This window comes from Myodes glareolus, chromosome 9 (genome assembly GCF_982192425.1).
Source record: "Myodes glareolus chromosome 9, mMyoGla1.1, whole genome shotgun sequence".
NCBI lineage: Eukaryota > Metazoa > Chordata > Mammalia > Rodentia > Cricetidae > Myodes > Myodes glareolus.
Window position 1 is genome coordinate 80769975 of NC_142034.1, and position 23460 is coordinate 80793434.

Sequence of the window (23460 nt, forward strand, 5' to 3'; positions counted from 1 at the left end):
CTGATTCTGAACCCACAAGTCTAATGAAGATTTTTGCTGCTTGACTATCTTGAATAAATGACCCAGTGTGCCAGAATTCAGGAATCCTGTCTCACAAGCCATCTGAGGCAACCTTTAGCTTTGTGTGGCTGTAAAATTAGTGATTCTAGGCTGGAGAGATGGCTCAGAGAAGAGCACTGGCTGCTCTTCCAGAAATCCTGAGTTCAATTCCCAGTAACCACATGGTGGCTCACAACCATCTGTAATGAGATCTGGTGCCCTCTTCTGGTATGCAAGCAGAGCACAGCGTACATAATAAATAAATCTTTAAAAAAAAAAAAAAGTGGTTCTGACCAAGCATCAGTGCTAATCTCAGCTTAAAACAGCTTCCTTGAGATTGGTATGCGTTTCCAAACGGAACCTGTTCAGACTGCATTAAGGCAGAAGTTGCAAGGAGAGGTTGGGTTGGTTTAGTTTTCCTTAGGCATCTGTTGATGCTAGTGAGTTTTTAGTTCTTAACTGACATCAGGGACATGTGGACCTTATTTTGGAGATGAGCTGCTGTCATTCTGTGAGCTGTGTGGGACAGCTACCTTGGAACTCGCACTATAATCTAGGTTGGCCAAAAGCACCTAACACCAAGTACCTTTTGGCCAGGGTTTCTGTACAACTTGTGTGATTTTTTTCCACATAATACCCTTTTCAGGGAAACAATGCCAGCTTTAGCATGTAGACGGCAAAGCTAAGTATAGTAGCTGATACCTGTAAACCTCAGTCAGCACTTGAAAGGCTGAGGTACAATGATCACCACAAATTCCAGGCTGATTTAAATTTCAGTCCTGGAAGACAGGCACGGGAAATCAAGGGTTTCACACTGCACACCTTCCCCTAGGTTCCAAGGCTTTCAGGAAGAGACCCAGGACAGGGCAGGACCTCAAGGCCTCTGTGTTTGTGTGAGTTTATATACACACCTTCATGCAGGGCTCACAGAGGCCAGGAGAGGACATAGGGTTCCCAGAAACTGAAGTCACAGATGGTTGTGGGCCCCCATGAGGATGCTAGAAAGCAAAACTGGGTCCTCTTCGAGAGCTACAAGCACTCTTAACTGCTGAGTCAACTCTCCTGGGATTCTACCTGCCTGTGTCTCATGGTGGCTATTTGTATTTTTAATTTGAGACAGGGTTTCTCTAACCCTGCCTGTCCTGGAACTAGCTCTGTAGACCAGACTGGCCTTGAACACAGAGATCTGCCTACCCCTGCCTCTTGAGTACTGGGATTAAATGTCTTTGCCACCACCGCCTGACCGCTTTTGTTTTCTTAAGACAAGGACTTAATCAAAGTTAGCCTCAGCTCCTCTATGTGGCCCAAGATGCCCTTGATGATCGTCCTGCTTCCACCTCCTAAATGCCAGCATGACAGATGTGCCACTACACCGATTCTAAAGAGCTACAAAGTAACCTGTGTCAGTGTAGGAAGTGGGCATGCTTTTTCTCATGTTCCACAGACATCAATGGGAGGTAGTGAAAGGGCATCGAATTCATCTGTTTTCCCTCTGGTCAGAAAAGCACTTGATACCCTGGTGTTTCTGATCCTACTTAACTAGCTGGGTATGGTGGCACAAACCTTTAGTCCTAACCCTCTAGAGGCAGAGGCAGACTGAGTTCCAGGCCAATCATGGCTACAGAGTGAGATTCTATCTCAAAAATAAAGGTATGGCCCCGCTGTTACCAGGACTTTCCAACAATGCTCTGTTGGGGAAAGCGTAATTCTGACAAACACGGAGGGCTCCACTAGGATCGCTCAGCAGTTAGTCCAGCAGTGACACCCATGAAGCTGCTCTGCTCGGTCTTAGTCACGTAGAACACCTTTGGCTGTGTGTTTGTCTCCTGGTTTCAAGTTTTCACGTCTTGCTTTATACTTTGTCTTTAGACTTTCGGAAGTTCCCATCTGTCCTGTAATCTCAGTGTCCCCATCCCCTCTGGTTATATTTCCGCCATTTCTGATATCTACACCCACACCATATGGTGACTTTCACCTGGGTACTTGTCCAATGGTGGAATGTCTCCAGAGGCTTGACCAAACTTAGGGCTTTTATACAGTAAATTCATACTCATGTGAGTCTATTCAGCTCACCATAGATTACTTAATTTTTCACTTACATTGTGAGTTTATACCACTGTTATTTTCTCCTTCCACTCTTAGGATCCTGAATGCCCTCCCACACTGTGCTACGGATTTAACTCAGGATTTAGACATACTAGGCAAAGGCTCAACCACTGAGTTCTAACCCTTAAGGCCCTTGTGTCTTGGACAGCTTAGACTTCTGTAGAATGCCTAACATTCAACTTGTGGTCTTCCTACCTCAGCCTCAGTTGACAGACCCAAACCACAAATCATGGTTCAAATCTGTTTTCTTTTTCTGCATGTGCCTGTCTTAACAGCACTGCAGCCAGTTTGGACACTTTACTATGTGTGGACACAGGCTGGGCCATTGCTAAGCCTGGCCTCATGACTCATGTTACAGTAGTGAAACTACATCTAAGCTTCAGCAGAATGCCAAGACATTGGCTCTTCGGAGTTGCTCAGGTATACAACATTGTGCTTGTCTTGGCATAGAAGATAAGGACCACTTTAAAAATGTTAGCTGGGGGTTGGGCAGTGGTAGCGCACACCTTTAATCCCAGCACTTGGGAGGCAGAAGCAGGCAAATCTTATAGGTCAGCCTGATCTACAAGAGCCAGTTCCAGGACAGGCTCCAAAAGCTACAGAGAAACCCTGTCTCGGAGATTTAAAAAAAAAAAAAGTTAGCTGGGCTGATGGGTTTTTTGATGCTGAGTCCCTGATTTTTGCCTCTAAAACTGCTATCAGTTCACACGGTATTCGAGCTGGATATGGGCGTTTTGGTGGATTCTGAATGGACAACAGGGTGGGAGTGAATAGCAAATGTTAAACCTGAAAGATAAATTTTTTTAAAGTATTTATATGTATGCAGTGTTCTGTCAACATGTAACCCTGCAGGCCAGAAGCGGGCACCAGATCTCATTAAAGATGGTAGTGAGCCACCATGTGGTTGCTGGGAATTGAACTCAGGACCTCTGGAAGAGCAGCTTGTGATGGTGACTGTCAGCAGGTCACTCCTCAGTCAGCTGCTAGCTCTCATTGCTAGAACTGCTATCAAACCCTGAGAGTAGGAGGCCCTTAGGTTGTCAAAAAAGATGAGAAGGAAACAACACTTGAAAAACAGCTGCACTGGAAAAGCAGCACTGTTCTGCTGTGGGTATAGTGCCAAGCTGATACTCAAGCTGGGCCATCGCCTGGGCTATACTTGGCACATCATGCTCCAACAAAATGAGCTTCCAGTCAGTACCTTCACCTTGAAGCCAGAAATCCACAAGCTCAGAACTTGAACTTTACAGCAATCCTCAAAGGCTAGGGCTGGAAGGACTCAATGAAGCAAAACAGTATTTAGATGTTGATGACGTGGGCTTTATTACTGTCTGTCAGACACAGTTTGCAAGCATGGTTGGACCGCCCCAGAATAATGTGCTATTGGCAGTTCTGCCTCATGAACTGATGCAGACTCCAGTGGCTCTTATGAATATTCAGCTCAAGTGAATCAAGCAGTGTTTGAGATTAAAGATTCCATATATTCTTTGTAGTACCAGGCAACCTTCTAAAGGTTTGCTTTACTGAAATGGGGAGGTCTTTATCAGTCAGTGTCTCACACACACACACACACACACACACACACACACCTCAATTGCCTGATAGGTTTTCTGAAACAAATTTTTTCCTGACAACCAAGAGTTTCTGGGTCACAGGTCAATCCTATAGGCTGTGGTAGAAATCAGTCTGTTTGGGTAAAATTCCTCCTGGAGGGGTAGGGGTGCTTGAAGTTGGTATGTATTTGATGACCTTGAACCATAACCCTGAGTGCTGAGATTTGCAGGTCATGTACCCACCCGTAATGTGCGTTCCCCACTCTAAGGCAGCTGCTTCCATCAGACTGCAGCCAGCCTCCGCCTAGTCACAGGAGACCCATGAACCCTGAGTGCCCGAAACCTGCGGTGTTTCTTAGGAAGCAACACTACTTCCCAGAACACACAACTCAGCTGAATTTTAAAGCTGTTTTGTTTTTAAAGAAAAAACAAAAACCACTTTTAAAGGTAACCCCTAAAAACAGCTAACCCCCTACACAGCAAAACAGTTTTTAAATAATTAAATAAAAAAAATCAAAGACTTTATTGGATAACATTACACAACATTCTTTAACATTTAACTCTGAGCAGATGGAAGGTGAGAACAATGTGTCATTCAAGTCTACAAATGAAATAGGCCTGTGAGGATTTGAAATACAGACAAGGTAGCATGAAGCAGAGCTTAAATATTAAGCAACTAAAGCAATAAAAATGAAGTTGTAACATGGTAGGTCTAGATTTTAAATACCACCAAGTGTTTTTTTTTTTTTTAATGAAAATCTAGTTTGTAATAAAATGCCTTTAAGGATTTGTCATGAAGAAAAAAATATGTAGATTCTTAAAACCTGATCTTTCCCAGTGCTTTTGCCTTCTTAATATTACTTTTTGGTCAATTCCATTACTCTACAAATAAAGATTTCTAAAGCTTAAAGGTTTCCTGATATAATCCATGCATATGTCACATGGCTTGGGAGACACCTGGTTCCTGAGTGAGCATAAAGTTACTGCTGGTGTTGGGGTCTAAGACCAGACTGACCCCAGAGCCTGGAGCTGTGCTTCAAGTCTTCCCACAGCTCCCTGCTGTTATAGTTCCTGAGCCCATGTGATAAGATGACGTCATGATATAGATCCAAAGAGATCATTTGTAAAATGCAGTCAGGACTTGCCAGCACTTGCAGTGTGTTAGGATCTGAATTAAGCTCACTAGACTCCAGACTACCCGGCTTTTCTTCTTGAGTTATATAGCAAATCACAGTCAGGTATATTAAACAATCTAAAAATCCCACCTAGAGCATTTATTAATCCTGAGCAATGGGCTGTTGGGTAATCTCACCCACACAGAAAGATCACAGAAAGTGAACTCTTGAGCCAAGTGCTCGCTCCTCTGTTGTGTGTCTTTGAATGAGTTTTGTGAGTTAGTTTCTTTTCTTTTGGCTTTTTTTTTTCTTTTTTTCTTTTTGTAGTAAGTAATCAATATGGTGTTATCTTTCTGGTTTAAAAAATAAATCAGTATTGCCACTAAAAATCTTCAGTTTTATTATTAAAATTACGGCACCATCAAATATAAAATGCTTTAAAAATGTAGTACTAACAGGTCCATCTGATTTTCTCATGTGTTCTCCATTTATTAAACAAAAAAATTAAGGATTTTCATAATATGTATGTAAGCAAAGACAAGGAAAATCTGTGGTCTCTATTAAGAATTCATGTTCCATGCACCAAACGTTTAGGCTGTTTTCAAGGATCTGTTTCTGCCACTTGTCCCCCAGGGCCAAGTCTTCCCTGACACCTGCGAGAACTTCCTGCACTGAGAAGTAGGGGCCTCCTGCTGTGGAAAGAGGTCCAGATCAACACTGATGCTGGCACCCTTTCTCAACAGCACCACTCAGTAGGGGAGAGGCGATAATCAAAGCCTGTCCAGCTCAGGAGAATGATGAGCTAGTTCTTGGGAGTGTACAATTTCATTCCAAGGTCAACACTAGCCTATCCACTTGGGAGTCAAAATATGAAAAGGTAAGAATGTAGTTATGAAAATGTGCACAAAACGTTAAATACTAGTGGCAAATAAATACATCTTAATATGCTCTAACAAGCAAACATATATTCAAGATAATACAGCCCTGTTTTATTAAAAAAAAAAAAAAGAGAGAGAGAGAAGATCCACATTTTACTTGTGGGTGGGACGGGGCACTTAGCCATCCTTTCAGCAGGATGTCAGATCGTCTTCCTCTTGTTTCCATGGGCACCTGAAGGAAGCAGTGGCCTTCTCACACGTGACCACTGCTGTTTCACAGGAGCACCATTTAAACACACCTCTGCTTACTTCTGAACTGATAAACATAATCCTTGGAGAAAGCACAAAGGTTAAGTATGCAAAACAATTCCACATTTCTGTACCATCCCATGCCTGGTAGGCCTGTCCAAACTACTGTTCACATTCAAAAGAAGCTATCGTCAGTGATTCTTCCACATCGCACTGAGTGCATCCTGCAGGTGTTCACACCACTTTTCTCCTCACCTCATGCATAATTTATTGCAGCAGTTTGTTTCTTTTATACATATAAAAATTCCCTAATACCTTCTCTTCCATTCAGTCTACTCTGCCAGTGCCCTGTACAGATGACTGGTTTAGCCACTGCTTTAACATTTACTTCTTAGTGCAGCTTCACACTCCCATCTTAGCCAGTCCTGATTGATGTTCTTGCTCTGTCAAAGTGGCACACATCCAAGAAGCCAGCAGTCTGTTAATGTCTTTGTGCTGAAATACAATAAACAAAAGGAAGAGAATGTAGTTAAGCACAGGTAATAACGTGAGAAAAAGAAGCCCACAGATCGTGGGGTCACACCGCATTTCTTTTAAATCACAAGTTTGACTTTTTAAATGCAGTAGAAGCATTAGCTGACCAAATTCCATCACACATGGCTATCACCTTAGTCCTTTTCTTAGGAATATTTGCAGGAAAAGTTTGACTTTTCTTTTGTTTATTTTTTCAAAGCAGGGTTTCTTTTTGTAGCCCTGGCTATCCTGAAACTCAGTCTGTAGACCAGGCTGGCCTCAAACTCACAGAGATTCGTCTGCCTCTACCTCCCAGAGTGCTGAGGTTAAAGGTATTCATTACCTTCATTATGTTGTTATTTCTAAGTTACAATACATCAAAATAGTAGAGAGATACTTCTAGAAAATACCAGCCTTTCCTTAGCACAATGAACCTGTAGTCTCTTTTAAATGTTCTTTTAGATAGAACTCACCATGTAACTCTGGCTGGCCAAGAACTCATCAAGAACTGCCTACCTGTGTCTTCCCTGCTTGGATTAAAGATGTGAGTCACCATACCCAGTCCGACCATCTCACTTTCCTTTTGGGGGGGACAGGATCTCTTGTAGCCCAGGATGACCTCAAACTCACTAAACAGTCAGGGCTGACCTTGAACCCCTGATCTTCCTTGCCTCTATCTCCTGAGTGCTGGGACTAAGGTATACACATCATCAAAGCTTGTTGCTCAGTCTTAAGCAAATTTATATACAGAATCAAGTGATGTTAAAAAAATCAGCTACAGAGCACAGTATACTATTTACACAAAGCCACAAGGGGTCTGGGGGGAGCCTCCCAGAGGCAGACACATCAGAAGGCAAGGAAAGTGCTATTTTGTTACTAGACCACTTCAGTGCACTAACCAGTGCCCCTTATTACACCTGGCCACCCACAAGGCAACCTTCAGTAGACTTCTGAGCAAAGGCAGGAGCCCAGGCACAACTGGCAGACAACATGGCTTATAGGAAGATTTGTCATGCAGCACGGTCAGACTGCCCAACGTTAGCAAACAGCTAGCACGGAAAGAAGTGGATGCCTACTACCCTCTGGTCCTTAGCTATGTCCACAAAATCGGAGCCCGAGACCCAGGAAAGAAAGATGATCTTCGTTTAGTATTTTTAAACCAAAGATAATGCTATTGTAGTGGAATAATAAAACAAACTGAATGCAGAAAGAAGGAAAAGCACTCATCTTTCCTAATATTTAACACATACATCAAAGTCAGATCTCCCCCATGGTTTGAAAGACTTGATTTTGTGTTAACTTCCCAGTGTTACCATGGTTCATTGTCCTGGTCATGTAGGCCCTGAGTCAGGGCCTATAAAATAAACTCCACAGAACATTCTGTCATGTGTCTTTCAAGCAGCAATAAATGACTTCAAGCCAAAATACTGCAAGCCTCAAGGTGAAGGGCCCATGTATTTGTTGCTTCTGAAAAAAAGGATGATTAATGAATGCTGATTTTCATTCAATTTTCTGAAAATAAAATGGGTGGCTAACATGACTGCAATAGTAAGTCACAGACTCACAAAGAACTTAGGAAGTGAATGTACCCTTTTATAAACTAAAGGAGAAAGAGGATGGGGCAGCACCCCAACTGTGCCTTTCAAAATCTGGTTTTAATGTAAGGCCTACTGAAGTTCAATTGAAGACCAGAACAAGAAAGCCAAGGACTCCTATGACAAGTATAGAAAGCCAAAGGCTCTATTACCTCAATAGACTATATTAAGGTAGCTACCATGCCTATTTACATAAGAGTCCAAAATTCTTACACAATATTCAATGCTAAATGTCTCACTTTGAACCAGTATCAAGGCTACAGTTCACATGCAATAATACTCCAGGAGCTCCAAACAGCAGGTCAAATAACCACGGTATAACCTCTATCCAGAGGACTAAATACTTTTTCAAAGAAAGTAATAAAAGATAAGTTTAGGAGCTAGAGACATAACTCGGAGGTTAAGAGTACATTATTGCTCTTGCAAAGAACCTGAGTTCTGTTCCCAACATCCACATCAGGCAGCTCCCAACTGCCTATAAATCCAATCCAAAGGACTTGAGGCCCTCTTCTGGCTTCCAAGCACACACATCTGGCATATAGTCAAACACACATAAATGAAAATAACAAAAAATAAAAAGATAAACTCAAAAGGAACAACCAAAATCCCTAAACCTTTCCCACCATTTAAGAATCCAAAGTCAAACAATTTTATATACTATCCATTAAGTCATCTATAGAACTAGATTACAACCACATCCTGATGCTATCTTACCATGCCTCTAAAGTTCTGACTCACCTTATACAAATGACAATGAGTTTTAAAATTAACTTACTAAGCACATGCATATATGTTTGTCTCTTTCTTTTTGAAGACATGGTCTCACTATGTAGACCTGGCTATATTGGAAGTCCCTAGGTAGACCAGGCTGGCCTTGAACTTGAGATCCGCCTGCCTCTCCTCCAGAGTACTGAGATTAAAGTTGTGCACCACCACAATAGGCCCCCACATACATATTCTTTTTTTTTTTTTAGGTTTTTTTTTTTTAAGACAGGATCTTACTATGTAGCCCTGGCTGTCCTGAAACTCAGAGATCGCCTGCCTCCTGGGATTAAAGGCATGGTCCAGCATGCCTGACCACATACATATTTTTACACATTCTTTTTTTCTCTTCTTAAAGGCAGATTCTTGGTTTCCCTAGGTTATCCTCAGACTCACTAAGAGTAGATGAGGATGATCTTGAGCTTCTGGCCTTCCTGCCTCCACCTTCTGAGTGCAAGGTTGGCACGAATCACTATGTCTGGTTTACTCAGAACTTGGTGGAGGCAGACAAAGACACTCTACCTACTGAGCCACATTCCCATCCCCTATAGTCCTATACATACAGTAGTAACTAACAAAGAAGTTAAAGTGACAAAGATTGAAACTGAAAAACTAACCAAGTCCCTGATTTCCAGGAACCATCAGTTGCTACCTAACATAAGCCTACAATGTACCTATTTGATTCTCACCACAAGGCTACTCTCAATATAGATACTCACAGGAGGCTCTAGTCTAGAAAACTCACGTTTAGTTCCCAGAAATGATTACCTAGAGGAAGTACACCCAACTACCAAGGTCAATGAAAACTTAGGAGAAAACTAATAAATCTTTTGAAGCCTAGCCTAATCTACTTCAGGGATGTGGTTAAGTGATGATGTGGTGCCCTTTTCACTTTGTGGCAGGGCTTAAGACAGACAGACCTGCCCGCTTCACTGTTAACTTCAATGCTCCCAGTCTGAATCCACAGTGGTCTGTCAGACACTGTAAGGGAGCAGCAGGACTCGTCACTGTCTGATGTAATAGCTGCCATTTGTTGAGACCTATGGTAGAAAAAACCAAGTTAACAAAAATAGAGCAGTCAGTTGAGATCTTTTTAATCTATCTTATAAAAATTTTTTTTAAAAAAAGATCAAAATTAATTTAAACTTCCTAATGGGTTTATTCTGGAGAACTTGCCAGCTTCCAACAACAAAGCTTTGGTACTGCAGAGCTTCATAGCCATGTGGGTACCCCAACCATGGCCAGGAGAGGGCACTCTTGTGTGCACATCCCATTAGATGCAGAACGCAACATGGCAAGGTGCCCTCCAATAAGCCTATAAATGGAAGAGGAAATGCTAACTCACATTTTATGTCCTTGAGCACAAAAAAAAAAAAAAAAAGGAAAAGAAAAAGAAAAAAGAAAAGAAACAAAAACAAAAAGTAAACAGTTTACTGTCTAACACTATTCTGTTCTTGGAGTCTTGACCTGGACAGTTCAGAGGGCTGAAGTTTTCACCTCCTGCATATTACATCATTCAGAAGCTCAAAGACCATCACAAGCCCTTTCTGCTTGAGTGTTAATGATCGCTCTTGCATAGCTTCAGGTTCTAACTGGTTGAGGAGAACAGGTTTTATTAACATGATAAATTTTCTGAGAACAGAACCTTAAATGTTGAGCAAAATTCAAATAAAAGACTACTACAGGCTGGGGTTGGCCCAGAACTCTGTTGCCCTCAAACTCCTAACCTTGGTTTTTTAGGTGCTGGGATTACAGGCATGAGGCAGCACATCCTGCTGTAAGTTTTATATTTTAAAGGTTGCGTGCATACTTCTATCAGTACAGCCAGCTCTGGGATCATTCTATTATTTATTTTTATAATTCATAATCAGAGCCAGGTGGTGGTGGTACATGACTTTAATCCCAGCACTCAGGAGACAGGCAGGTGGATCTCTGTGAGTTTGAGGACAGCCTAGTCTACAAAATGAGTTCCAAGACAGTCAGGGATACACCGGGAAAACCTGTCTTGAAAAACTTTAAAAAAAAAAAAAAATCAGGCAGGGCATGGCTATGCATAGCCTTAAATCTCAGCAGAAGCAAAGGCAGGTGGATCTCTAACAAAGCAAGTTGCAGCACAGCCAGAGCTATGTAGTGAGGCCTTGTCTCAATAAATTAAAATTCCAGATCAGAAGCAGTACAGTTGTAAATTATAAAAATTTCTAAAGTAAGCTTTCCTGCCACAAAAAGCCCAATGTATAAATACAATTACCTCTGAATTCTAGTTTAGAGGAAAATAATTCTTTAAAAAATGAGGTTCAATAGTAAGGTTTTACATGGGAGTCTGAGTACACTGTTAACTAAAGCAACTGCAACTACACAGGAAAAAAAGAGTCAGCACACTAAAGCTTGTTCTGGGAAATGTCTATCATGAGATAAACTTCCAGCCACCACCTAAGCTATGGACAGTGGGCAGACGCTGAGGGAGTTACCCCTTCCCCCACGGTGAGTGTGTGTTTCTTGAAACAGGGTCTCTCTACGTGACTGGCTATCCTGAAACTTGCTATGTAGACCAGGTTGACCCAGAACTCAGGTACATCTGCTTCTAGCTCACAAGTGCTGGGATAAAAGGTGTGCACCACCATGCTAAACGTCAGTTCTGTCTAAGGGTAAAGTCCTAGTAAGTCAATCATGCCCCAGTGGTGGACAAGGGTTATAATAAAAAATACATTAAAAAAAGAGGACATGAAGTTGGTGGATGGATCTGGCAGCAGTTAGGGGGAGAAGCAGATAAGACCAAAACAGTATGAATTCCTCAAAGATTTTTGTGTATGAGCATTTTGTCTACACATATGAGCAATACATGTCTGCCTAGTGCCCATGGAAATCTGAAGGCGGCATTAGATCCCCTAGAACTGGAGTTACATATGGGTGCTGAGAAACAAGCCCGGATCTTCTGCAAGAGCAACAAGTGCTCTTAACCACACTAAGCTATCTCTACAGCCCCAAATAACCATATTTTTACAAAATAATTGGTCTCTGATTTTATGTAAACAAATAGAAAGATCAGGGATGAGTTCACCTTTCCTACTGCAGCTTTTAACATGCTACATAAAACCTCAGCATGTCAATTTCAATACAGTCTGCCTGGAGCATGGTGCTAATATTGCAGATGAGCTTCCCCTCAATACTTTCAGGGTCTTCAAATTTTCTTTGGAAACTTAGCACCCATGTAGAATATTTACTAGGAAGAGCCAAGGAACCCTGCCTAAGACACAATAAAGGGAAAGATACCCCACCGCCATGAAAAGGCAGCAATCTCAAGCTCAGAAGTTGTTTTGTCCTCTAAAATAAATCCTACATGTGACAATAATGCTCTCATTGATCAAGAAGCCAATCAGAAGAGGATAAGTACACAATTCCCCTGTAGAGTCAAGGAAAGGAGGAACAAGAGGCCATACTTAGTGCAAATCAGGACTGAAAAAGTAAGTTTCTGACTATATATAGGTACCCATGATTCCACTAAATACTCATTATAAATTCCAAGTATGATGCAATGTGAGCAAGAAGGAAATGCAGAAGAGACATTGTAGTTTTTGACCAGTTACTGATTACATGTCTGAGCTTTAGACAAACCGCACAGTTCTTCCCAGTATGCTTGCCACTCCCAGACAGATCCTTCACTAGAAAACAAAGTGGAGTGATACATTTGTAATCAACAGCATCTCAAAATTAACATGAGTAACAATGGCTATCCTCTGGGAAAAATGACCACAGCACACCCAGATTAAAGCCAGGTATCGCCCTCCTAAATCTCCTACTCAATACATATCGTGTACACTGAAGTCCACTCTTTGCCATGTGTTAAAATATCAAGAACATACAGAAGCTGTGCAGACCGGCCAACTTAAAAGGTACAAGTGCAGCTTGTAGCTCCTTTGTAAGTCCCAGCAGGGCTCTGTTCATGGTCACCCAAGCTCAGATTCTTCTCTTACCTCTGGAAAGAATGCAGAATGTGCAAGGCTTTGAAAGTGGTGACTGATCACATGTCTGAGTCAGTCCTCATTCATTTACAAGTAGAGATCATTTCTTCTGTGTGCATAAATACACAAAAGTCTATATGTGCAGGTCAGAGGACAATTTGCAGTTGTCAATTCTCTTCTCCTACCTTGTCCCCAGAGATCAAATTCAGACTGTCAGGTTTGGCAGCAAGCTCCTTTAGCTACTGCACCATCTTGCCAGCCCTAGATGAGAATTTCTACTTATACCTGTGCTTACTGTGAGCAGAACGAGAGAGTACTAGATAGTCTTGAGGTCTGTTAAGTTAAATATGATACTATAATGAACTTTAATCACGGTTTCTATATCTTATACATAATTCCCATGACCTCCAACAGTTAGCCTCCATAAATGCCAGCTAAAACAGCCAGTTTAGCTAGACATGGTGGCAAAACTGTAATCTCAGAATTCAGTGAGGTAAAAACAGGATCAACAGTTCAAGACCAATCTCAAAACAAAACAAAAATCACCCAAACTCCCAGGGAGTATATGCTACCTCTAGCTATTTGTGATTCAAAATGCTATTACAGGGGGCTGGAGAGATGGCCCAGATGTTAAGAGCACTGACTGCTCTTCTAGAGGACATGGTTCGATTCTCAGCACCTACATGGCAGCTCACAACTGTCTGTGACTCCAGTTTCACGTGATCCAACACCTTCACACAGACATATACAAAAGCAAAAAACCAATGTGCATAAAATAAATTTTTTAAATGCTATTACAGAAGCTTAAATAAAACTTTGCATTTATGCTAAGTCCATAACATTTGACAGACAGTATTAAAAGCTACCAGAATGAGGTTTCTTGGCTACACACAAGTGGCTGGTAATTATGAACAGCATTTACATAGGATACCAGGCACTCTTCTATGGCCTTAAAGACATAAATTACCAAAATTACCTTCTGAAGTGGTGCTATCCATTCTCCCCATTTCACAGACACTGACGTAACCTGCCTAAGATCAAAATGTTTGTAAGAAGAAATTGAAATCAGGCTAGGGCATCTGGCTCAAGAGCTTTTAAATATGTGCCTAAAAAGGGACAAACAATATTCTTTGTTTGATAAAAGGCTGCTGTCAAGCACAGCTAATGCCGAATTGATGGTGTTCAAACTCCCCTTCATCATTAATTTACTCTCTCTTACCTATCTACATAAACAACCACTTTAAGTAACAAAAAACTTCCATTTCATTTTTCCAGAGGAGGAAAATATGGCCCTCAGGCTTTCAATAGTTTGGTTTTGTTTTGTTCTTGTGGGGTCACACAAAGTAAGTCAATCTTACTTTGTAGCCTGGGCTAGCTTCAGATCAGGATCCTCCTATCTCCATACCAGTCTTCTTTAATAGCTTCTAAAAGAATCTTACATGAGAGTTAAATAAGAAACATTAATAATTGCAAAAGACCTTGAACACTTAAAAAGACATTCTTGCTAAAATTTACTAAGCACTATAATTTGAAGTTTTGTTTTTTGAGACAAGTTCTGTCTTTGAATTTTGTAGACCAGTCTGGCCTTGAAGTTAGAGATTCGCCTGCTTTTTCTTCCCGAATGCTGGGATTAAAGGTGTGCACCACTATTACATGGTATATTTTTTCTTTTTGAAAAAAAAAAATGTGATCATAAAAGTCAGACATCCAAGCCTAGTGTAGTAACTCATGCCTGTAAGTACTACACTCAGAAGTGAGACACGGAAGTCAGTCTAGACTACATGAGACCGTCTTTCAAACAACAAAAACCTTAACTTACACACACACACATACATACAGAGAGAGAGAGAGAGAGAGAGAAAGAGAGAGAGAGAGAGAATAGAGAGAAAGTCCCCTAATACTTCAGCTATGAAGGACTTGGCTTTCCTATTTTGAGGTTTTTCTTTCCCGTTTCCCTTTAAGACAGATCCATGTACCCCAGGCTGGCCTCAAACCTGCTATTTAACCAATGCTTACCTTCCTGACTGATCTTCCTGTTTTTTACAAAACAATGTAGAATTTGTCTTCATATCTCTAGAGCTGGGCATAGTGGTACAGGCCTACAATCCTGATACTTCAAGTCAGAAGTCAGTGTTGGATTCCCTGGAACTGGGGTTCTAGGCTGCCTGATGTGGGTTCTGGGAATAGTATGTGCTTTCATCTGCTGACCGTCCTGTCCAGCCTCCATTATCAACTCAAGTTAAATGGCTGCGTTATTGACAAAAGTTATCCAAAAGATTATTAAATTGTTACTATTTGAAGATTATTTAAACTAAAAATTCTTTAATAGGCAAATGTAGTCATATTAATACACCTTTTACAAAGGCACAGCTGCAGTTCTTGAGTATGATGCATATTAACAAGGACAGACAGAGAATCTCCCCATGCAGGACTGCAGGTATGCAGTAAGGAATCCTGGAAGCAAGCATTCCTGGTACCAATTCTCAGCAAGATTGTCCTGTGGGCTAGAAATCAGCCTGGGCTGGAGTGACCTAGTTTCAAAAAACCAAAATGAGGGGGGAAATAGCAAAACAAAGAAAACCATGCAAATTACAGATGGACAGTGGTCACGGTCGCACAACACAAACATACTTAACAGCCTTTAAAACTGCTGAAGAGAAGGCTCAGAGTTCCAAAGGCGCTCATTTCTGAGCACCTACATCAGTTGGCTCACAATGACCTACAACAGTTCCAGGGTCACTAACACCCTCCCTCTTTTAGCCTCTGAAGGCACTGTACACTGTGGCAGGCACACACACACACACACACACACACACATACACACACTAGTTTTTTAAATTGTACAATTAGGGCTGGAGAGATGCCTCAGTGGTTAAGAGCACTGAATGCTCTTCCAGAGGACCAGGGTTCAATTCCCAGCACCCACATGGCACCCAGCTCACAACTGTCTGTAACTCCCAAGATCCGACACCCTTACACAGACATACATGCAGGCAAAACACCAACGCACATTAAATACACATAAATGACTTTTAAATTGTACAATTAAAATGGTTTTAAGATGGAAGGCAGGCGCCACAATGAGAGCCTATCTAATTTAAAACAAAAAACAAAAAACTTTTAGACTGTGATCCAAATACTCAAGTGGCTGAGGCAGAAGGATTGCTGCATATTCAACCAGCCTGGACCACATAACCACATAACAAAATCTTTTAAGAAGCAAGTAGCCCACCAAATGGTAAACTTTCAGTCATGTCTATTTAAATATGTCTAAAATTAGAATTCATTTTAATAAGACAGTTTTTAACTAAAGATGTGGGAAAAATAAAGAAAATAAAGGAGGAAAATCCAAGCTGGGGTACACTACAAGGGCAAGCACCAAAGACAAATTTAGATAGTGCCCCCTTTTAGCTGTAGATTAAACTTAGAATCAATTATCATGGCAAAAATATCCAAATACTCTGTAAAAATTATAATAAATCATTTATCCCTGTGACCTTTTAATTGATGCAATTGTGACTGAATGAAGGCCTGAATATAGTAATCACACCTAACCTGTAGAAACACAGTAAGAGTCTTTCAAGTAAGAACTAGGTGGAAATAGTAAACACAGCTTGGCCATTGTCTCCTGGCAGGAAATGGAATGGCACCAGCCCAACATTAGTTCTCAATTCCAGATATTTACATTAGAGTGTTAATAGCTATATTAGCACAGCTCCAAAGCAAACACTGAACTTGTCCCTCCTTAGAAAATGACCTTCACAGTCAGCTGGTGGTAGTGCTTGCTTTTAATCCCAGCACTCAGGAGGCAGAGGCAGGCAGATCTCTAAGTTTGAGGCCAGCCTAGTCTACAAAGCGAGTTCCAGGACAGATTTGGCAGTTACACAGAGAAACTGTGTCTCAAAAAAACAAAAAAGGAAGGAAGGAAAAGAAGATAGGGAGGGAAGGAGGAAGGGGGAGGGAAGGAGGGAGGAAGAGAACAAAGAAAGAGGGAAGGAGAAAGAGAAACAAACAAAAAGATCTTTACTATCCCTGGCCAATTTCCTATTGGAAACCATCATGTAGAACTAAAACCTTCATTACTAATTTTTCTAGAGATATCAGTATGCCACCAATTCAGCACAAACCATAGAACATTCACAACTTAGATGAGAAAATCTAACTTTACATGTATACTATAAATTTCTGATTTCTGCTCAGTTATTCAGCACACAGGAAAACTGGCCCTTTGCAATGTCTGAACATGTGTTCTTTCAATAACCAACTTTAGAAGGGCACAGCCTCTCTTAATGGGGTAAAACTCAGACCCCTTAAAGCTAATTTCTATCAGTTTCATGTGGCCTGCCTCCAATGTCTTCAGACTTAAGTTTCTGTTTGCTCCACTTGGTACTAAGTTACAATCACCATCACTAACATTTTGCCCCCAGCCACATGTTGGTGCATGCCTATAATACCAACACAGAAGAGCCCAAGGTTAGCCTGGGTTATATAGTGACTTTTGGGAGATCCGGGACTATGCAGTAAGATCCTGCTCCAAAATTAGAAAGGAAGGAAGGAAGGAAGGAGGGAAAGAGGGGAAGAAGGTAAGGGGAAAGGAGAGAGAGAGAGAGAGAGAGAGAAATACCAGCATGAAAGATGGAGGCAGGAAGATCAAGAAGTTGGAGGCCAGCCTAGGATACATGAAAGAAAACATTTAGGGACAAACCACCCAAGTCACAGATTTCAGACTAGTGAGTCCTTCTCAGGCCTCACTGACACGTCTCCTGTTCTGTGGGAATAAACTAGGACGGAATAAACTTCTCTTCTACTCAAACGACCAGTCTGCTTCTTGTTTTCCAAATTCTAAAAAATGAAAAGGAAAACATACTTTTGAGGTATTAAATTTCTAAAGACACCATTTTTTTTATTAAATTTTTTCATTTATTTTACATACCATTCAGTTCCCCCAGCCCCCATCTACTCCTCTGTTTAGAAAGGGGCAGGCCTCCCATGGGAGTCAACAAGGCATGTCACATCACTTTGGGGCAGAACCAAGTTTCTTCCCCTGCATCAAGGCTAGGCGAGGCATCCCTGGTTCCAAAAAACCACTAGGGACAGGTCCTGATGCCACTGCTAGAGGCCCCACAAACAGACCAAACTACACAATTGGAAAGACCATTTTCACAACTTTCTCACTTGGTTTCTGCCCTTGCTCATCCTTGCCTGCTAGCCAATTTTCTTACACTAGAGATTTGTCTAAGTCAATTTTCTCTCCACAAGGAGAAAACAAGCCAAACCAAAAATGCCCACTTGGGTTATCGCCATACAAAAAGTGCCCTTTATCTTCTCAGAGAAAACTTAGTATCTCCACTTGCAATAGATACTAGTCAGTCACCTGGCTTGAAAAATTCTACTGGATTTTTTTTTTAAAGTCTCTTGTTATATAGCCTAGAACTCACTCTGTAGACCAGGCTGGCTTCAAACTCAAAGAGATGGTCAGCCTGCTAGGATTAAGGTGTGCACCAGCACACACACAGTCAAAATCATTAGTTTATGTTTGCCTGGGCAATCTCAAACTCATCAAATCCTCTTGCCTCCATCTCCCAAATGCTAGGAACAATAGAATACACCACTACACCTAGCTGAATGTTAATTACATACTCCACAATCACAAACTGTATTTCCCTTGCAGCTTCTAAAATAGCACAAATGGTTTATTCATCAAGGTACACTTGCCAAAGCATCTGACTGTATTAACCACACCTACTTTCAAAGTCACTATTACAACAAAACAGCCCAGATCACTACACAAGCTTTAAAATTGCATTTTAGGTGACTCTTGCTTAAATCAATTTTTCAAAGAGACCCAAATAAATTAGTTTAATCTAAAACAAATACTCAGCAAACCTAAAAAGTTATTTCTCTTGTAAACTATCAAATGGTGAACTTTCAGCTTGTCATAATCAGATCATTTTAAATAGTTTCTGTTTGCAGGAAAGAATATGCATCTTTTTCTTTTATTGTGTGTTTATTAAAATCAAAAAGCATTGACTAAGTTCCCCCCAAAAAATTATAATTTTTTTCCAAAAAAATAATCAGGTATAAAGCTTAAGGAAGTTAATTTCGAAATTTCATTAATCTTTATTATTAATTCCATAGTAACTAATATATCTCTCACTGGAGTACTTTAGAAATCCACAAAAAAGTTTACCTTTTTATATTTCAATAAGTACCAAACTGAATTTGTACCAAATTTAAAAAACAACAACAAAAAAAAAAGCTTGAAAGCAACTTATTTTTTGCAATCACTTTGCCTCCACAGGTAGTGAGACTACTTTCCCAGCACACGGGAGGCAGAAGCAGAGGAGGCATGACTCTGAACTTGAGGTCAGCCTGGCCAGCCACGGTGACATAGTGAAACTCTCTCTCAAAAAAAAAAAAAAAAAAAATTAATAAAATAGGATTACTAGCCCCCAAACCAGTGATATCTGAGGCAGAGGACCAAACAGAGCAAACAACTACAATTACCTAATTTTCAAAGCACATGGTAATTTATCAAGGCTAAAATTGAAAAAAATTAAAAGCATTCATGAAGTTGGTGGGAGCTAGAATTCTATCGGGTAACATTACTAGAGAGCCTCACTATAGCTCCTGCTATTTGAATTTTACCTATGCTGGGATAACATTCCCTGACAGGACAAATAGAAAACTAAATCTGATTGCTCACCTTTTCTAGTCACTATAACAAAGAATAATTTTCTACTATTTTGAAACTGTTCAAAGCTTTTTGAGAAACACACACAAATAATTTGGATTTAGTTGATTTTATTTACAACTTTTTTTTTTACATTTCAATGCATTACACAATTACATTTCTCATTTTCTAACCTGCAAACAGATTACCTTAAACGGAAATGCTTCTTAAAAATTATCAAATTAGATACATTCAAAATGCAACAATTACACATGACATTAATTCACAAAGTGTAAATCACTAGGGCACTGTCCTAAGAATTTAGGACCAGCCCAGCCAGGAGAAATCTGACCAAATATGCACTATTCACATACCCCAAATAAAACCTATCTAAACTTCCCAACCAAAAGTCTGAAAGTTTATTTATGTTCTCACTGGACAAGAGTGGTAACTCAGGCCTGCCCAGTCTTTATAGTTTTAATCCCAAATATTGGACAATGTGTATAGCCTGGTCTATAACTAAACAGCAAGCATTCCAATTTGTCATAACAGGCATCTCAGTTTGTCAAACACCCAATATCAAACTTTTATACCATTATGTGCATAGAAAGTCTAAGTGTTCACTAATTATTAAACAAGTAGTCATTAAATATCCACTGTTCCCCAGCTCACCAGCCCTTACTAAAACCCCAAATATGCAACCCGTGTCACATGGTGACAGGCAATAGTTTATATATGTGTATACATATATACAATAAGTACAAATGGCAAATAACAGTCCCTGCAAAAATTCAATTTCATTTGAGGCTATGGCTTCTATGCCTTAGGATGGTTTTAGATTTCAAAACTGGAAAATACTGCTAAAAATCTCACTTCCTTAAGAGAAAATTTGACAGAATGTTCAGTTTTAAGCTTCTTAGTCTAAAAATGGCTATGTACGTATAAAAAGCCAAGTGAGTGCAGTTTCTTTCCAGTTTGGTCAAGCTAGTTGGTGGAAACAATTCCTAACTAACCAGGGACCTGCGGCCGCTCCAGCGGTTCTCGCCTACCTTACTGTCCATGTTCACGTTTCAAACTGTGTCAACAAAGCCCGCACTTCAGGCGTCAGCTGCTTAGCAGCCTTAGCTGCCTCTGTGATAGCCCTGCGATACAGACCCTTTCTCTTCTTATTAAAGCGTAACTGGAAGTTCTCTAGAAAGGGGGAGAGTTGTGAAAGAGCAAGGAGAGATGTTGTTGGAGATGCAAACCATGAGATACGGGCCTCCTGTCGGGCTAAAAGGCCATTATCTTTCCGGCTTACAGTTATGGTAAGAATTCGGGCTGGCCACCATGGGAAGCCATATATCTTGGCCCAAACAATGTCCCCTACACATATGGTCCTCCCATCTGGTGTGATACATTTAGAGACATTTTTGGAAAAGATTTTCATTTTCAAGGAATTACTGAATTCTTCCATTGAAGAAGAGGAAGTGGAAGAAGTGGAAGGTGCAAGCATGCTGCCTGGAGGAAAAACAAAGCTCTCAGAAGAGCTACACTCAGAGTTGGAGGATTTCAAATCATCCATGCTATCAATGCTACACACTGAAGCACCGGAAGAGTCAGATTTCTCTTGATTTAGGGTCAGGTAAACAGAGATATTGCTTTTGCTGCCCTTTTCGCCCACCGTCTGCAGGTCCTCCTGCTCACCAGGCACATGCACTTGGCTTGTGTCCTGAACCTCACTGGCGGCCTCTTGCGGGCCTTCTGAGGGACTCTGATTTTCTGAAGGGGCCTCACCTGCTGAGCGGGTAGAGGTGCAGCGAGACTGCGGCTTAGGGGCCAGCTTGCCACTCCGAATTTTCTCCAGTCCTGTCTTCAGAGAAGAGTCGTTTTCTTCATTCCTGTACCTTTGTGGTTTTAAACGCACTCGAGGAGGGAGGGAACCTGAGCTAGGATTCTGATAGCGCCGTGTGAAATGGACTTTCGGGTGGGTGTTTTTGGAAGTAGAGGTTTCACTCTGCTTCTTCTGTGCCTTTTCTTTGGCAATTTTCAATACTTCCCGAGCTTTTGCGTGATCCATGTTCTTGCTCTGGAGCACTTTCTTGGTACTTAACTGAGCTTTTGACGTGTTTGCCTGAGCAGAAACTTTGACTACTCTGCCTCTGCTGTGAGCAATATTGGAAACCCTCACCACAGCGTTTCTTCTCTGGCTTTCGTTTTGGTTTTTCCCGTCCACTTTATGGTCAGTTTTCAGTTTTTTGTTTACAGTAGCTACACTGTCATTTCTCCGTTTTTTATCTTCATACCTAGAAGAGTCACTGCTACCTTTTCTAATTTCCTTCTTTTCTGCAACAACACTGTTTTTACACTTATCACACAGGACTTGCCTGGGCCGTAGCTTAATCGCATTCATTATTGAAGTGGGTTCTTCCCTGTACATTTTTCGTTTGGGTCGCTTAATTTTCCGAGGAGGTGGCTGAGGTATTGATTGGTTATATGTGTCCCTGATAAACAAGGGGGGAGGATAAGGTGCTCCTTCGTGGAAGAGAGGAGGTGGCTTGGAAGTCCACAGGTGCTCAGGAGGAGGGACTGGAGAAAGGTTATCGGGAACAGCACCGTTCACTTCTCGCTTGACTTCTTTCCCTTCCTGGAATGTGTTACTTTGGAGCTGCATGGCGTCCGGTTTATCCTTATATTCCCTTTTGGGAAATACTGTCACAGGGATCCCATGGGGCCCAAACCTTTAGGGAAACAGAAGAACAAAAGAAAGCTAGTGAGTGTCATCTGTAACTCAACGTCTGAAACACAATCAACTTAGTAAGTATCTATACAACAAAAATCAAAATATACCACTGCTTTCTCCAAAGCAACAAAAATCCCTACTTCTTTTGGTTCTATATTTTAGAGAAAACCAGAAATAATCCAAGTGGTTACCCTAAACAATACCAGAATAGTTGGCTTTACTTACAAAAGACCTTTCTGCTATCAGACAGGTTAATATGAAATGCCATGTGGTATTATACTCACTGAACCATGGACATTTTTTAGTAAATGCAGCCATACTTTAGATATAATCACTTTCCTTTGGCCTAACTTCTCTCAAAAGCTTGGTAAAAGCCGGGTGGTGGCAGCAAAAGCCTTTAATCCCAGCACTCGGGAGGCAGAGACAGGTGGATCTCTGTGAGTTCAAGGCCAGTCTGGTCTACAAGAGTGAATTCCAGGACAGGCTCCAAAGCTACAAAGAAACCCTGTCTCGAAAAAAACAAAAAAAGTTTATTAAAAAACAGCGGTGGTGGTACCTATCTGTAATTCCCACACTCAAGAGGCTGATCTCAAGTTCCAGGCCAATTTGAACAGAACAGAATTTAGATATTCAAATTATTTCCAATGCTGATGGGAATAGAGCTGTGTGGTTTAAAAGTTTGTCTTTTATTATTTACTTGTACCATGAGTGCAGTACCTTCAGAAGAGAGTCCCAAGGACTGGAGTTACAAGCTACTGTGATCTGTGGGTGATGCAGAGTTGGGGACTAAACCCAGTTCTGTAAAGGGGAGCATTTAACTGCTGACTTGTCACTTCAGCACCACCTGCCAACCCCCTCCACCCATCGAGTTTCAAACTTTTTAAAATCACATACTACATTCAGAAATAATTTCAGAAAAGCAAAGGAGCACACATCTGTAGGGGCAGTATCAAAGAAGAGTGTGACAAAGGATTCTGAGTTCAAAGCCAACTTGTATAACAAAGCAAGGGCTCTTGTCTCAAAGAGAAAAGCAAAAAAAAAAAAAGAAAGGAAAAGGAGTATTTTCAAATGTAATCCAATTTAAAAACCAGTTACACAACAGGTATTCATGCCTAGATCCCAGCTTCCGTACAGAACGCGAATACGCAGAAAAGCAGGCAGTAAAAACCGTTTCTCAGACAAACTTAGAAATGTAAGCGATTTAATATACTGGGGCTGAAATAAAGAAATGTTAAGTTAAATTTGCTGTATTTATTGCCTTCATATAAAAATGAAACCATACCCCAAGTAATCTCA

The 23460-nt window shown here is 40.9% G+C and overlaps 1 protein-coding gene across 6 annotated transcripts in view; it reads right to left on the reverse strand.

The window, feature by feature from the left end:
• Window positions 1-4197: 4197 nt before the first annotated feature.
• The window catches only part of Pwwp2a (PWWP domain containing 2A), a 40699-nt gene continuing 21436 nt past the window's right edge, over window positions 4198-23460 (reverse strand). For 5 of the 6 annotated variants that reach the window (XM_085694863.2, XM_048435976.3, XM_048435978.3 and 2 more), the window contains 2 exons: window positions 20492-22162; window positions 4198-6435 (listed from right to left, as the gene is read on the reverse strand). In XM_085694863.2, the coding sequence (XP_085550989.1) occupies window positions 20506-22162 (1657 nt within the window). In that variant the 3' untranslated portion in view covers window positions 4198-6435; window positions 20492-20505. Of the gene's footprint in view, window positions 6436-9730; window positions 9851-20491; window positions 22163-23460 lie in introns of all 6 variants that reach the window. The other variant, XM_085694864.2, reaches the window with a different exon arrangement.